At 33.2% G+C, this 17369-nt stretch overlaps 1 protein-coding gene across 1 annotated transcript in view; it reads right to left on the bottom strand.

Moving 5' to 3' along the window:
• Window positions 1-2059: 2059 nt before the first annotated feature.
• Window positions 2060-17369, bottom strand: part of SMARCA5 (SNF2 related chromatin remodeling ATPase 5) — a 35793-nt gene continuing 20483 nt past the window's right edge. Inside the window, 14 exon segments of the mRNA XM_039876058.1 lie at window positions 2060-3327; window positions 4069-4176; window positions 6177-6389; window positions 6777-6895; window positions 7488-7620; window positions 8357-8479; window positions 8666-8779; window positions 9095-9205; window positions 10034-10153; window positions 10356-10504; window positions 13464-13596; window positions 15022-15174; window positions 15261-15382; window positions 16968-17194. Coding sequence (XP_039731992.1) covers window positions 3262-3327; window positions 4069-4176; window positions 6177-6389; window positions 6777-6895; window positions 7488-7620; window positions 8357-8479; window positions 8666-8779; window positions 9095-9205; window positions 10034-10153; window positions 10356-10504; window positions 13464-13596; window positions 15022-15174; window positions 15261-15382; window positions 16968-17194 — 1891 coding nt within the window. The 3' untranslated portion in view covers window positions 2060-3261.

Genomic DNA, 17369 nt, shown 5'->3' on the forward strand with positions numbered 1-17369 from the left:
CAATTTTCAAAATACATCAGACTCAGGGTGACATTTCTCAAGTGAAACTTGCAGTGCTGAGTGATGCCTGAGACATAAGCAGAAAACGAAGTGGTTTCAGGAAAGACTAAGAGAGGTGCAGATGGTGAGGACATCGGGACGCTTCTGCGGTAGTTTCACCAGGTCAGTGACTGCCTAATCGTGAGCAGACTCTCAACCTTGGCTGCACAAAAAGGAACGTGTGGCCTATGCACTAGCATTTTGAATAAATATACACTGAAAATAGGTTACACCATTTTTCAGAGCTGTTCCTTCCTAAAAATAGCCATAGGAATCAGGACAACTGTGCTCTACGTCTGAAAGCAAGTGTAGTATTCTGCACCTGATTCAACTTTTTCTTCCTTTTTCATCTTGAGACTGTCCGCTGAATTAATATTCTCACAGAAACACTGAAGAGGAAATGGTGTTGTGTTAAGGGCTGCAGGGCATCTCAGAAATGGGACTTATAATTTTCCTTTAAAGTGTTGCTACACGTGAACCTATCTACCACTCAAAAGATGTGCAGGTCTGTTAAAAAAAAAATACATATGATGTTTTAAAAATCACATAAATATTATAAAGTATAAATTCTATTTGAGAAAAATATTTGAAACCTATCACCAAATTGGTAGGGTAATTGGTGTTGTTAAATACGAAAATAGTAACCAGTTTATTACTTTTTGCTATCATCCATCACACTTAAGATACCAAGTATCCCCCAAGACCAACGTTTAGAGGTCCTTATAAATGCAACTTTCCTAAATTAGGACTGTTTTGTTCAGATTTCCTAATACAACCGTTAACTCGTAATGAGCATGTGTAAACTCTGCTATAAAACCAAGCACACTTCAAGTCTACTATATGAATGCGAAGTGTCCTAAATTATAAAAGTTTGCTATTGGAAAAATCTCCACTTTTTTCTCTCCAAGGTTTTTATGTAAATATTTAAGTAATGTGGAAGTTGAAAGTAATGATTACATTTTATTAGTTCTACCTTGACCTCAATAGAATATAATCTTCCTAAGAACATTCAAAGCCTCATTCGATTATGAAACATTCTGGATAACAGACTACTGTAATCTGCTCACATGTGTGAATGTCCAGGCTCTTCTGGGTTGGACTCAGGCACCATCCCATGATTAAAGCAGGCTTCCTCTCCTCAGCTAGAAATTGAGGAAATCGAATGGAAATTCAGTTCCAATTTTTAGTCTATCTTCTCCAACATAATTCTTTTTTACAACAGTTGGTTTGAGCCATTTTTCCTTCTGTTAACAGTGTAAATAAAAACTTGGCTTTACTTCGTTCTCAATAAACATGCAGTGGCCGAGGGGCTTAATTGATCTGTGAAATGTTGTCTCATGCATTGGCTGAACTGAAATGCTAAATTTGATGTTTCTTTCATGCCTTTTAAAAGTGTTTCCCTTTGTTTCTTTTACATTTGAGTCTTCACACTCTCAAGGGCTGGCAATATACTTCATTTTGCATTTCCACTCTCTACCTCTTTCAACTCCCCCACCTCCCATACAGTATTAGGCTGCTTTTCTTCCTCTTGAAAACATTACTTTTTTGGGGGTGACCTCTGTTTTCTTCAGCCTTATATTTTTCCAATTATTTCTTCCAAAATAAGGTCGCCACTCTGAACGATAGCTTTCATGGGAAAAAACAAACAAACAAACAAACAAAAAAAACCCTTTCCTCAAAATTTGCATAACATTAGATCCATGACTTATTTTAAGAATCCAAGGTAGTAAAGAAATCAATTTGGGGGGAGTACAAAATAAATCCAAATTACTTTACAATTTGTAATAAACTTTGTTTTGACATTGACAGCAACAATTCCACATTTTGGAAAAGTGAGCATTATTAGCATTACTATAGAAATCATCACTATAAATAAAAATCTCAATTATGTGTGGGCAGATAAACACAACCGATAAAAATTTTAGGGAAAGAAATCTAAGGAAAAAAAAACACCATCCCAAGGAAAAAAGTGAAAATCAAATGACAAAAGAAAATTAAAGAAATGGAAAGAAAAGACCACTTAAGGATTATAAAAGTTATATTTATTCACGATGCTACATTTATTGCATTCCCTTAGAAAAATGGAGAACTGTTTCTGTACCCAATTTGCACATATAAAACTTTATACAAATTATGTGTAGCACATAAAGGCCTCTGGTACAGCGAAGATCCTGCCACTGCAATCTGGGTAATCCTGCTCCAGGGTCTCCAGTTTATCAAGTCTGTCCACAGAAAATAAAAACTGGAATAAAAGTCTCGCTGCTCACATTTAAAAATTATTTTAAAATATAATAAAATAAAATTTTCAATTACTCTAAAACTCAAAAACGGTAAACTGGAAGGGGATACATTTTGTTACCAATTTCTCGTGAACAGTATGACAAATTCACACATTATTTTGGTTGGATCTTTTTAAAAAACAACAAAACAAAAAATCACCTTAGTTTTGACATTATCTTTCTAAATTGTGGCTGCTTCGGAAGGTAATTTGTCAAAATTTTTACCAAACAATTAAAAAAAATAATATTCCTCTTACAAAATGGTACAATAACACCTTAAGGAACCAGAAAGTACTAAATGTCTTTGGCTATACAACTAAAAGGCCATTCTTCCAACAGAATAGGGCATATTCACCTCAGAACCAACTTTATAGAAACAGTGTAACAGAAATATGCATAGAACTTAATGATAATTTATCTTGCCTTTCCCCCCCATTCTACCCATATAAGCAAGGAGAATGCAATTTACATAATCTTTCCAGATGAGACTCAATAGCACTACGAAGATGATACCCAAATTTCTGCAAAGGCAAAGTGAATTAAAACAATCACACAACTAAGTGAAAACTGAAGGGACAAATGTCATTTGCAATTTTTTTTCTTATTTGCTTGTTTTTAAGCCTTACGAATGTAGAAATTATAGCTAATAAACAATAACCACAATCTTCACATATGGAACTACAATAGAAAAATAAATCAAATGAAACATTTATTAATAAATGAAGCCTATTTTATTATTTCAAGTGTTAATGATAAAAAAATTTCAGCACAGCTGTTGCATTTAAAAAAGTGAAACTACATACTATGTTTCTAGCTCAGTAAACAGATGAACCTGATGTCTTTGAATGACATAACAATTGAGCATTGTACAGTACATCTTATGAAGACCCGTAAATTAAAGAACTACTGGTTTAAAGTTAGTGATTATGAAACAAATATGTATTCATAGTTTCAGCTTCTTTTTTCTTCCTCGACCATCAGGTGCTCCATCCATTTTACGTTTCTGTGTCTATAAACAAACAGAAGGATTCCTTTTCATCAGAAAACTAACATTAACATCAAGTACACTGACAGACATAAGACAGCATTTAAGTGCTATGTGCTACATATTACAGGTATTACATTTTCTTATCCAGAATAATTTTATCAATTCATATTACTAACACTATGAAAAATTTTAATGCTAATAATGAAATAAATCACAATTAGCAGAAGTAAATCTGTATACCTAATAAATGTGTAACATGCCCTCTTACCAAAAGAAAGTCGTAATAAGAAGTTCTTTGTGGTTACAAAAACACCAGATATTATCCAGAAACATTCATTTATTCATGATTTTACAAATTAAAGAATAAGATGGCTTTTTTATCTTAAAACTTTTGCTTTTACATTGCTAAATTATTATTAGGACAATAAATCAAAGCCAGAAGTTAATCGTAAAAGTTGTAAAGCCACTGTTTTCCTAATAATACTTTAAATATTCTAAAATTATAACTTGTATTCCCGTAAGGTCAAATGTAGGCCCTTGGCACTCACAAGACACACTTCCCCAGATTTTCACAAATCCTCACATTATGGACTATCATCATAAATGTGATTTTCCCCATACAATGCAATCAAGTTTAATTTATACTTTAAGTGGCCCCAAGCTACATTATTTTAAAAAAGAAAACAAAAACCTAACATGTCAATGATGGTCAAGTCATGTTCAAATTCTTAAGAAAATATTTACATATTTGTGAATACTTACTGAAGGCTTTGGTCCTCTTTTCTTTTTCTCTGCCTTCTCCTTTTCTTCTAGTTCCATGTTTTCTCTTTCAATCAAGGTTATTAAAGTGTTACACCTCCTCTGGAGCTCCTGAGTTGTAAACATAAATTTACAGGGTAAACCTGTATTTTCTACCTATAAGTTTTCATGATTACAATTTTAAAACAAAGGTATGTTTTAATAATGTACTACAAAATCACTTACACACCCCCAACAGATAAAATTTTAAAAAGCAAAAGGAACTGATTTTCATATACAATCCATGCTCTGAGGATAAAACATGTATTTGTAAATATCTTTATTTCATTAAGCCATACCATTGTGTTTTCTTCATAATCTTTCTTTCACTTAAGAATTAAACCAGTGAAAATCAACATCTCATAATACATGCAACACTGCTACTTGGTGGCTATGCCTGAAAACTGTCATTTATATCCAAATTTAAGAATAGTAATAGCTTGTATATGAGGGTCAAAATCAACTAGAACTAACATTAATAAGAGGTGTACATAATCTTTCCCTTAAAAGCATTATCAGTAGAATTATGATTACACAACGTACCAGGTTACCTTTCCTAATTCTGAAAAACGGCCATGGCAGTCTATGTTGAGTTCCACCTCATCCCTCTCTAGTAATCTAAACCTCCAGAAAACTGATAGCACAGTGCAGCAGTAGTAGATAACCCTGAAGAAAACACGGCTGACTACTGGCTACCCTCCTCACTTGTTTTTTTTCTTGTAATAACTGATACTACTAAACAATCGCAACAAAATTATTAAAAACACTACTTGACAGAACACACCATACAAGGTTTAGAAATATATGACTAGTCTACAGAGATAGAAGGTGGTATACTGTATTTCCCTTAAGAGGCACACTGAGACACACACGCCAGAATGTGTTACAGATGTGCTGAAGTATGAAACCTCCTGGCTCTTAGGCAAGGATTATGCTTCAATTATTTATCACAAAGGGCCATTCATCCATGTTATCATTTTTTATGTGTGCCTTAACCGGAACCATGTTAGGAAGTAACACATACTTTTAGACCATGGTATGGTACTGGTAAATCAGTGTGACATTCTGCATCTTTATTTCACTTAGTGCAAACTCATTCTTATTGATATAAGTTATTTCTGCTTAAAAACACATCAGGTAGGGCTTTCAGCAAGTCATTCTGTCTTTCCTTTAACTACATATTTATAGTGTATTTGTAGTCCGACATTTCCTAAACTAGGGTTTCAGAACAGTAGCCCCGCTGGGTGTTTACTGGAAAAGGAAAAATCCTTCAGTGGCCAAACATAAAAAAAGACTGCACACTGTCCTGCATCCTGAAGAGTGATGATGTCTTTTAAATACACTGAAGGAAACCCTATTATAAGGATGATTAAACTGTGTTAACCCAAGATATCCCAAATTTGAGACTACAGAACTTTTGGGATATTATCATCACCCTGCAGAACACAAAATAAGATTAAAAGGTCAGGTAAGATATGTAAGGAAAAGACCAATTTGCCAAAGCTAAACTTTTCTGATTTCTAATTTTAGGTTATTAGAAACAATTTCCAACAGAAACAGCCAAATATTGAGAATAAAAAAGAAAACCCAGCATTTAAATCAGTACGAATAGGGTGTTTTACTACATTATGCTATCTACAAATAATCCGGACTCAGCATTATTATGGGCAGATGTTAGTTACAAAACCAAAGTCTGAACAGGGAAAATTTTAAATAGTAATCATCACATTCAGAAGGTGAAACTGATGGTGACAGTTCCTCCTGACAACATGATTAAACTAGACCTACTACATACATAGTGATGTTAAAGGTTATGTGATATTAAAGGATGGGCGTAATAAAGTTAAGTTACCTATGATATTAGGTTTTTAAGTGTGGATGTGGACTGTTTTCTAAGGAACTGATTTAACATACGATACTAACAATATCATAACAAAAATTTTCTTCAAAGATATAATGGAACCACAATCTTCTCTTAGTAATAAGTTACTTTAGTTAAGAACATTAAAGAATATACATACTTACTCCAAACCATCTGCTGCTACATTACACACAGAGGCCCAAACACTCACCATTGCAGTTCTGGACTTAAGAAACCAGTCAAATCTGAATTGAGGAGAGTTGCGAATACACTGTCGCAATTCATCATAAACATTTTCTTTGTCGAATCCAAGCTTGTGAAGCATACAGATCAGAAAACGGTCCTCTTCCTCAGTATAGTTTTTTCCTTTGTTAGTACCATATGATATCCTCAGTTGATGAAAAGGTGCTTTGTACCGTCCAATCTAAAAATCAGATATTTTATCATACAAAATATAAATCCTATATAATCTGTATTTCAAACTCAACTTTAGTAAATTTAGCTATATTTATTTTGAATCAGAATTTTCTACCCATAGCCTCTCAACTGCATTATATCACCTATGTCCTGAAAGAATTTTTTGGTCTTTATTCTAAAGAAACACAGACCCAGACTTTCTGATACTATGTGGAAAAAGCTATCTTAGTGTCTCTAACCCAGTTATATCAACCGAAATACTGAGAAAAATTTTGATAATACCTATAACATTTGAATTTCTTTGAAGAAAACTTCAATCATTCTTTTCTTTTTTAAGTTATTTTAACGCTCGTATTATTTTATTAACTACCATATTTATTAATATGCAAAGTACCTTCGTATCAAGTGCTTTTTTGATACTAATTCTTCTTTGAATTCTTGCCTCTCCCCTTTCAATCTGAGCCATAATCTTCTCTATGTCCTGGAGCTCATTGCATCTTTCCCAGAACACAGCTGTAAAAGAGTAAAAAGTTGGACAGATGGGATGGGTGGAGGAAGGGAGAGAAATATAAAAAAACTTGTCATATTTTATTTGGTGAGAATTAAGATGTTTCCAGATCTCCCACATCTAATACTACAAAGTAAATAGGTCACTTATAATTTGTTTCCTTAACTGTAAAAAAAAAAAAGAGAGAGAGATGAACTAGGTAATTTCTCTTCCAACTCTTAAATTTCTGCTATTCTGTGATTCTAAGCAGACTCATCACAATACAACTACACATATTCACTTGACAATCCAACTGACTCCAGGAAACTGGCACGTCATACTTGAAATGTCATGGATAGAGGCTAAATAATAAAAATGAAAGCACAATTATTCAATAACCTATTTATAATTTCTTGCCTATAGCTACTCAGGGTAAAAAAATTAAACAAGTATGCCTCTTAGCTCAGTTTTTAAGAAACAGGACAAAACAAGGCACTAAACTGTGGCAAAATTTAGCTTATCAAAACGTCAATTCAGAGTAAGAAAATCTGAACTTTCTGGCAGCTCTCCAAAAGCCTGAGAACATTCTTATACCTATTAAAGTAAGAAAAGAATTACCTGAGTATTCAATGACTTCTTCTGGAGTTTTTCCTTCCACTTCTCTTGCTATATTTTCAATATCATCACGACCCCACTTCTCATTAGCTTTGATAAACTGGTTAAAATCTCTCTTATTCCAATTGGTAAATCCCTTCAAATCAATAGAAACAATATTTAAACACAGAATAATCAACTTAGAAAAGATACTGTTACACTTTACCAATGCTTCTATTACAGAAAATAATTTTTGACTGCTCGTTTATTTTTTAATTACATTCACTTAAAATGGTAACTTTTCATGTACATAAATACATATGTTTACATCATACACTGCTTATTTACCCAATTAAATCTGAGGGGAAGAGACTTAAGGAATGCTTCAAGAAAAGGTGACATTTTTGCTGAGCTTTGAAAGATTAGTAGGAGTTTGATAGAAAGAATGAACATTGGTTAAAGAGTGGGAAAATGGAAGGAAAAGATGAAGCTTTAATTATAGGTTAAGGCCAGACTCTGAAAAGCCTTTATTGAATCCTAAAGAATAGGTTACACAAAAAAAAAATACCAAGCAGAGATGTATAACTGAGAATTACGACTCAGAAGAAATGCGGACGAATCAAAGTAAAGGAAAGGAAAGATGGGAACACTAAAAGGCGATCAATAGGACACCCACTCTACCAAGGCTGGTGGTGCAAATCTAATCTTCTCAACTACCTTAACTAGTGACAGTCCAAACGTAGCATTTACCCATATGCCCATGTTTTACCATCTACAATTATTTCATTTTGAAAGCAAAAACCTATACTTCTTTGTATTCCCCAACACAACCTGACACAGTGCCTTACAAAATAAATTATTAAATTTTGTGTTGATGGAAGGCTACACTTTACCTGTGTTAGAAGCTTCTCTTTTTCTTCTAACTCTTCATCATTAAGGGGTTCCGCTTCATCAATTTTAAGCTGTTCTTCTTTTTGTGCCTGTGCTGCATTTGGTAGGTCAGGATTTCGAGGCACCTAAAAAAATATTTTGCTATGTCACTGTAAATTTTAGAAAATACGTGGTAGATTAAATTTTTAACCAACTAAATGACTTATCGCAAATTTAATCCAACAGGACAGAAAACAAACCAGTATCTTGCATTTATTTATTAAGTTAAAAACAAACCAGATTAGTTATAAACGAAGTGTTATTTCTAGTACCTTGTACCCAATAGTTTTTCTGTAATACAGAATTTCTTTTTCCAATAATTCAAATAAACGCGGAGGAAAGAACTGAAAATCCTGAACATTGGGTTGTTTTGGAGGTCGAGGAGCCTAAGAAAAATAAAAAATAGTATTGTCCATAAAAAAGAAACTATTTTGCTTTAAATCTATGTCTAATCATCTTTATTTCATAAACCATGACAGACAATTAATTCTCCAACTGAAAGTATCTTTCAATAAAACTGAAATAACAATCAAAATTTTAAATGCATAGATTCAAAATTAACTTTCAGAAAACTTAATTAAAAACTGAATGAGGTACATTATAAATCACACAATATGTAATTCTCAGTTTTTACTGTAAGAATATAAGAAAAATAACTTACATTTTCAGTATCTCCTGAAATTTTTGTGCTGTCAACTCACCTTGGGTGCTTTAGGTTCACTGACACGAAGAGCTTCCCTGAAATAGGCATCGACGGCATAGTTGGCTTTTCTTTCTCGTTTAGGTGGTTCGATCCACTCTGTGAATGCAATCTAGCATGTGGGAAAGAATTCAAGTCACCAACTGTTACTACACACAGCTGCAATCTTACATGGATGCAATTCACATCATTAAGACTGTTTTAAATGGAAAAATGATAAAAAAAATCCTGGACTATAAGCTCTGTGAGGACTGGGGCTATGCTATTTAAGTACTGTAATTAACACACAGGACAGTGTCTAGTGAATAGTACAGACAGTGAGTAAATATTTCTTGACCAAATTATAATTCTGCTGGGTAAAAAAAAATGCTATAGAATATATGCTACAACCCAAATTAAGAGAAAAATGTAAATATATATTTAGCCTAGAAAAATATTCAAAGGATATACATGTCTAAATGTTAACAAGGCAAACACTAAGTGGAATTATTTTTTCTTCTACCCTGGAGATATTTTCTAATTTCTCTATATAATCCCAAGTACTGCTTACAAAGTTAAGAATTTTTTCTCTTTATTACCAGCCAACTGTGCAGTTAAAAAAAATTTGAGTAAGGTTGTGACAATTTTTTGCCAATAATTTTTATTTTCAAATATCTGTAATTACTATATTTGCCTCCCACAAAATATTTCACTATCATATTTTTTATAATGTTATAGTGAATAGTATACAGTAAGCTTCATTACATAAACCTTTAAAATATTTTGGAGCTTACAAACTGAAAATTTGGCCTTAAATTTAACATAAAAATGAAAATAATTTAGATGTGAATAAAGAGAAATGACTGTTGAGACAAACTTACAAGGCACTACACCTAACATTTAAAATTCCAAGTTTCAAGTAAAAAAAAAAGCCTTCAACTAACCAAAATCTCTAAATTACCTTTTGTTTTTCTCTATAATCTTCTCCCTCAAAGTTATAAACACTCGACTCTGTGTCCATTGTGAAGTTTCTAAGTGAGCTTTCACCCATCTTGGAGAGCTTTTCATTCATCTCTGCTGTCTGGGGAACAAAAAAAAGTACCTATTAGATTAAGAATTAAAAAAGCATGAGAACTATAGCCAAATGAATTACGCTTTACAGGATACAAAAGTTTCTTTTCATGGAAATAGGATTATCTATAATATATATAACAAATATTTCCTTGGTAGTGGTTTAAAATATTTTATAGGTTAAAAATACTATCATCTGATTTACATCTCACCTTCTTTGCACCTCTTTCCAAAATACCATCAATATCCTCATCGGTAATCTCACTTTCTTTTGAAGCAAAAACATGTGTTGCCCCATGTCTAATCATTTGAAGCATTTCATCTTTGCCAATTTTGTTCAGATTCTGATCCACAAGTCTTCCTGAAAAAAGAGTATGTTATATGTTAACTGAATAAACTTTATTTTATTGGAAACTTGGCATTTTAAATGTTAGATTTAACGCCATGTCAATTTGCCTCAAACATCCATCAGCTGCTTATTCACGTCTGATAATTTTCATTTTTATGTAAAATTTAAAGCCAAATTTTTAGTTGGTAAGCTTTCAAATATTTCTAAACCTTGTTATGTGTTATGTAATATAGTCTGTTGTACACTGTCTCAATACAATACATATGGGGCAAATAACAGTAATTTGGGTTATGTTAAAATCAAAATTATTAATTTTTTTTTTAAGTATCAACAGGTGAGAGCATTAACACAAGAAGTTTCTGGTAAGCAGAAATATTAATACTAATACTCTCAAATCAGCCTTTTTTATTTAGAAAGGTGAAGTACAAAAAACCCTTCATAATGCCAGATTTTATGTAAGGACTGAAATATACAGTATCGATTTCTGAAAACTTCTTAATCTTAAGAACTGAAACTGTTGAAAGCTTATTTTGATCACAGAAAAAAAAAAAAATCAACATCCAAAAAGTAATTAAGATGTTCAACTGGCAGGAATTTTGCCAACTCTATAACCTGTGTTTTCGAAAATAGAGTCATCAAAACAAAATACTGCACAGAATTGTTTTCACTCTCAAAGGCCATTCACATATACTTATATAAAGCTTCCACTTTTGTATTTCGACCAACTTGTAATGAACTGATAAAGACTCATGTAGTTTTCTATAACTTCAACAGCTACTTGTGTCATGGTTTTGAATGCCTAATAGAACACTCAACCAAATTTCTGTGACTTTTAAAGTTAAGATACACAGTAGCCCTTCCTTACATGAGAGGATACATTCCAAGATCCCATTACTGAACCCTACATATGCCATATTTTTTCCTATACAAACATACCTATGATAAAGTTTAATTTATAAATAAGGTGCAGTAAAAGACTAGCTACAATAGCTAATAAAAAAAGAGAACAATCAGTTATGTGAACGTGGTCTCTCTCTGATAACTAAAACAGCTAAGTGACTAACGGACAGGTAGTATTTATAGCGTGGATACACCAAAGAAATGAATCACGTCATAGGTGGAACAAAGTGAGAGATGCTATGAGATGTAATCATCTGTATCGTGAACAGCATGCCACTGACAAGTTATGAATTGTTTATTTCTGGAATTTTCCATTTAATATTTTCAGACTGAAGTTAAAAGTGGTAACTGTAACCATGGAAAAAGCAAAACTGTGGATAAGGGGGGACTACTGTATCAACATTTTTCTTTGGACTGAAAGCTACTTCACTGCTATCAAAATGTCCTTAGGTTTACGGAGATTACTTCTCTGTTGAACATGGAGGGAGCTTTTCATAGAGTGCTTCTGCGTGTTCTTATATTTTTAATTATTTCTCATTCCGTTAAGACTGTAACACAGAAATATGCATCCAAGGTTTGCAGTTTGACTACTGTATCTATAAATAGGATTAACAAAGCTACTAGAAAATTTGCTCCATTAAAAAAAAAAGTTGAAAAACAGATTTCTAAGTTGACTATAAAGGAATATTTTTTTAATCTTTAAAAAACGTGTTTCATAGATAAGAATAATTGAGAACAAGAACCATGTGGCAGTTGTTTTCTAAATGCATGGATGAATGAATGCAAGGGGGAAAAAACCAGCTAGTCATTACATAACCCATGAGACATCTCATTGTAAGTCCCCAGAAACTTTCCTACCTAAATACTTCACCCTAATAGTTTATATAGTTCTTGATCTCAAGTTACTTTCTAACTGTATTAACAGTAGACAAATGACTTGCTTCTACCTCTGATTCCAACATCAAGCTGGCATGAAGAATAAAAGAGATGATGAGTATAAAGCACATAGCACACTGCTTGGCACAAAGCAAGCACTCAATGTTAAGCTATTAACAAAAACAACTAACAATAAGCAATCATTTACTGCCCTCAAGTATTCAGACATGTGGTTAACACTATGGCTGGCATTATAGGACACCACAGAAGTGTACATTCCCTTACTTACATGGAAATTAGAGATGGTAGGCAAAACCAAGACATGTACGGGAAATAATCAGCGAACAATGATAACAGTATATCTCCCAGCTTTATAGACAGATAAAAAGTAGATGTTCATGATACAATATGAGAAGAAAAGGAACTAATGTGTGCTTGAAGTTATTGAGGATTTTTTTTTTCCCCCTTTCGGCATTTTGAATCCATCACCAACTATACTGTAAGCTTCATGAAAACATAAATATCTTCCTTAAAATCTGATTTGAAGTGAGAACTTGAAGTTCCTTTCAATTAATCCAAAATAAAATCCCATTTCCATTCTCCAATCCTAATTACACCAATATTTATTCTATGTCTCCTGTTTCCTAAATTATAAACTCGTTGAAAGTAAGAACACGTTAGTTTCATTCACCACTGAATTCTCAGCACTACGAATAATGTCTTGCATCTGCTGGGTGCTCAATACACAGCTGCAGACCAGATAAAAAATATAATCAGTCTCCTTGAGTTTCTTTTATATTTCTTCAGTATCCTTCAGAGTAATCAATAGAGTGCTTAGTACACGTAAATCATAATAAAGTTCTATTTAATATGCATCATGCTGAATGCTAGGTATTTTATGTACATTATCCTCTTTAATTCTTAAAAATCCTAAATTGCAGTTACCTTTATTCCCATTTAATAAATGAAAAAAACAGGCTCAGACGGTAAAAAGAATTGCTAACTGCAGTCACTGTTCAAGCTTCCTGAGCTCAAACCCATCCTTGTAAACAAAACTAAAAGCTTACTATCTCTCTAGAATACAAATATTGTTGGCTGTTAGCTTGATTCAAAAGACATAAAGCTTCTCCTTAAAATCCAAGAAAAAAACATGCATCAGTCTAAATTGGTAAATTTTTAAGGCTTGAAGGCTCACCTTGTTGGATGACTATTGAATCCAGTCTGAGTTTCATCTCAGCACGTTCCACTATTCTTTCTTCTACAGTGTTATCAGTTATAAAGCGGAACACTCTGACCGTCTTGGTTTGTCCAATTCTATGTGCTCGGTCCTAGGAGAATTACCATATTATTTTGAATAAAGTTAAAAATTTACATAAATAACATCTGAATGTGTATAATGAGAAACAAAATGTAAATATTCTCAAGTACAAGACTTTTAAAACTATGTAACAAAACAACTATACCATCTGTTTTTAAACAGATTCATAGTATGTTAATATTTCTTAAATTCTCAATTTCAATCAAATTAGTCATCTCACAAAGAAATCTTTTAGGAGGTATGGAACACATCATGGCTGCTGAATCTGTGAGAAACTATCAAATTAATTTTACTAGATTATGTAAAATATACGTGTTATATCTCTAGACACGAAAAAATTAGTTTTTAAGTCTGATAATTTTTTTTAAATTTTTTCTTAGGTTCAAATTCAAAATGTTTTTCTACCTAAATCAAATCTAAATTTTCATTGTTATTAGGAAAGTGACACAAATAAATGAACTTCACAAACAATATAACAATCCCAGTCTTTTAAGTATTACCAATTAATTACATACAAGTAGTCAAATTAATTTGAATTCTATTTTCTGTTTAACAAGTTTGCAAATCACATTCCTGCAAAACATGCCTATTTCTAATTGACCAACTTTCCCTAGCCACCCTTACAAAACGTACAGGATGAAAAGTGACCAACACCAGAATTGCAGTAGTTGGTTTTATGGCCACTAATACCATGGGTCAAGTCATTAGCAGTATCAAACTTAAGAATTTTTAAGTTTTCATATTAATCTACAGATCATAAATTTTCTTAAAAAAAAAATCTTTCTGATCTGGTCAAGGTACTTCCCACTCACAGGTGTAAATTTCAAGTATCTAATGTGGCAGGCAGGTTAGCATCTAACCAAATCCGTTTCCCTACCATCAGTCACGATTTCTTATTCAGTTATGCTATGTGATTAGTTCTGGACAATGAATGTGGGGCACTTTCAGCTCTGACCCATAAAAAAATTTCATAGGTAATCTTCAGGTCTCTCTAATCCTCCTGATGTCACCAGAATGCAGAAGATAGAGAACTCCAAGGTCCTAAGATATGGCAAAGCTGTAAGCTGCAACTACAGATGGTCCCAGACGTACGATAGTTTGACTTGGGATTTTTCGACTTTATGATGGTGCAAAGCAATATTCACTTAGTAGAAATAGGCTACGCTAAACTATAATACTGGGTTGGTTAAATGCATTTTCGACTTAGGATATTTTAAATCTATGATAAGGTTACATCCCGAGAACGTAACCCCACTTAAGTCAAAGAGCATCTATACTGATTTAGATGGAAGACCACCTGCAAATACTGACCTTGAACTACTAGGTCAGAGAAAAACAAAATCCTACTGGGTTAAGTCACTGACATTTGTAGACTGTTTCTTTGCTTGCTCTAATTAAAAAAATCTGTAAGCACAAAATATATGTTATCTCTTACCATAGCCTGGAGATCTACTTGGGGATTCCAATCTGAATCATACAAAATAACTACATCAGCAGTAGCAAGATTGATGCCAAGACCACCAGCACGTGTGCTTAACATGAACACAAACTTCGTGCTATTTGGTTCGTTATACGCATTGATGGACTCCTACAGACATATAAAATAAAACAAATGTCAGACAATTATTTTATCCGGTGTATTTTTTTCATCTCCCCTCCCTGGGTTTTACTCACTTGTCTCTCATCATGGGGTGTCTGCCCATCCAACCTACAGTACTCGTAATTTCTCCACATGCAATAATCTTCCAAAATGTCCAATACCCTTGTCATCTGACTGAAGATTAGTACTCGTGAACCTGTTGGTAAATATAATAATAGCAGGTTATTGTAAGGTTCAAAAGTAAAAAAAATAATCCTTTAAAAATTTAAGGCGAACCGAAACTAACACTAATCGATTGCTCCTTAATTCCAAGTTACCTAGTTGGATACGAGAAAAAACTATAAATTATCATCTAGTCAGTCGTTCCTTACATTTTTCCCACGATGGTACAAATAGAACAGGGTAATATTTCTATGCGACACTAAGTTAGAAAAGAGTGTCTGAGTCTGATTTGGGAGGTCTTGCCATCCCAAGGCTGAGAAAATCATCATCTTTTTATCACAGATACGTTTAAAAATAACCTACCATTGCAACTCTTCCACATGCAGGGACCTGCCGCACATGCCCCAACACTCACCCAATAACCTGGTCTTAATCTAGTCTAATAGGTCTTCTGAAGACCCAGTCCTGAGCAAAGGACTTAAGTGTGTGCCTCACATCTTCACTGATCATCCTGCACTCATCTGCCATGATTCAAATTATGCAACTGCTTTGTTTCTCAGCCAACTGCACAATGCCTTCAGTAGAATTTATGAAGACAAAGGGATTATTTTTAAAATAATGGTTATGAAATTATCTTGTCTTAGAAGCTAGGCTCTTAATTTGCTTTTGTCCCACCTTCTGTAGCCCCAAAAGCATAAGGACATTCAATAGTCTCGATTTTGCCTGCAGAGTTTATTACAGCTTTCATTATTATCTGAGTATGCCTACCAAGTTCTTGCCACACCTATCAATTCAATTCCTTTACTTAGCTTTCAAGGAAAGCATTTTAGAAAATTTATTTCTATAAAAAGGTATTTAAAAAAAAAACCAATTCACTAACAATTTTTACAACGTTTTTGATAGGGGATTCATCTACTGGTATAATTGTCATTCCTATCAAAATATAATGAGAAACACAAATGGAGAAATTGAAACCTGACTATATACTTCATATTACAGAATAATTTATGTATGAAATGCCTTGATGTCTGGGATTTGCTTCAAAATAATCTTGGAGGAGGCAAGCAGGTACACTATAGATAAAAACAAGTTTTGATCTGGCTTCATGCTAAGTTTGCTCAAAATTCGTGTTATTTAATTACACCTATACACACACCAGACAGACTCGTTTTCATATAAAAAGTCAACATGTTGCAAGTAAAACTGCTTTGGATCTAAGCACATAATATTTAATAAAATAATTAAAAAACACCACCACAAACACAACACCACTGTGTACCGAAAGATCTGAGGCCTGTGTATGGGTTGAAGAGCATTCCTGGCACTTTATAACAAGTTGGTATTTCTGGGAAAGCATATAAAAAATGAGAACTTTCCTCCCAAATCCAGGGAGTAAGGTTGCCTCAAATACTGATCACTTTCTTAAAGTTTTAAGGCCTAAAATTGGAGGTTGGGGCGAGGGGGAGGTGAAGCTTAAATAATGGGTAGAAGTTAGAAATACCTCACACTTCACCTTTAGGAAATGCTAGAGTTGTCTTTTCAAAGTGAAGTACTGTTTAACACTGCAATTTTTAAAAAGTTTTCTTAATTTTTCAATTTGATACTAGTAACCCAGATACCTTGTTCCTTTAATTTAGGAAGTAGCTTGTCTAACACCACCATTTTGCCACTATTGGTAACTAGATGCATATCTGTTGTATAAGGTGGACCAGGTTCAGCTCCATCGAAGAGATATGGGTGATTACAGCACTTCCTCAACTGCATCAAGATGTTCAACAACCTCATTTTGTCCATCTTTCCTGCAGAGTTTAGTATATCTATATCCTTCATTAATATCCGAGTATACCTATTGAGAAGAAAAATAAATTAAGAGGGCTCAAATGTTTCCTATCCAGTCCCTGTCACTTTACATGCTCAATCCCCTTCCCCATCTCAAACCCAAAATACCTGTAAGAAACAACCCATTAACTCCTAAAGTGTGGTTAGGAATTTACCATACATAATTTCTTTCTTTTTTCTGT

This window comes from Pteropus medius, unplaced genomic scaffold, assembly GCF_902729225.1.
Source record: "Pteropus medius unplaced genomic scaffold, Ma_sr-lr_union100, whole genome shotgun sequence".
Taxonomy (NCBI): Eukaryota; Metazoa; Chordata; class Mammalia; order Chiroptera; family Pteropodidae; genus Pteropus; species Pteropus medius.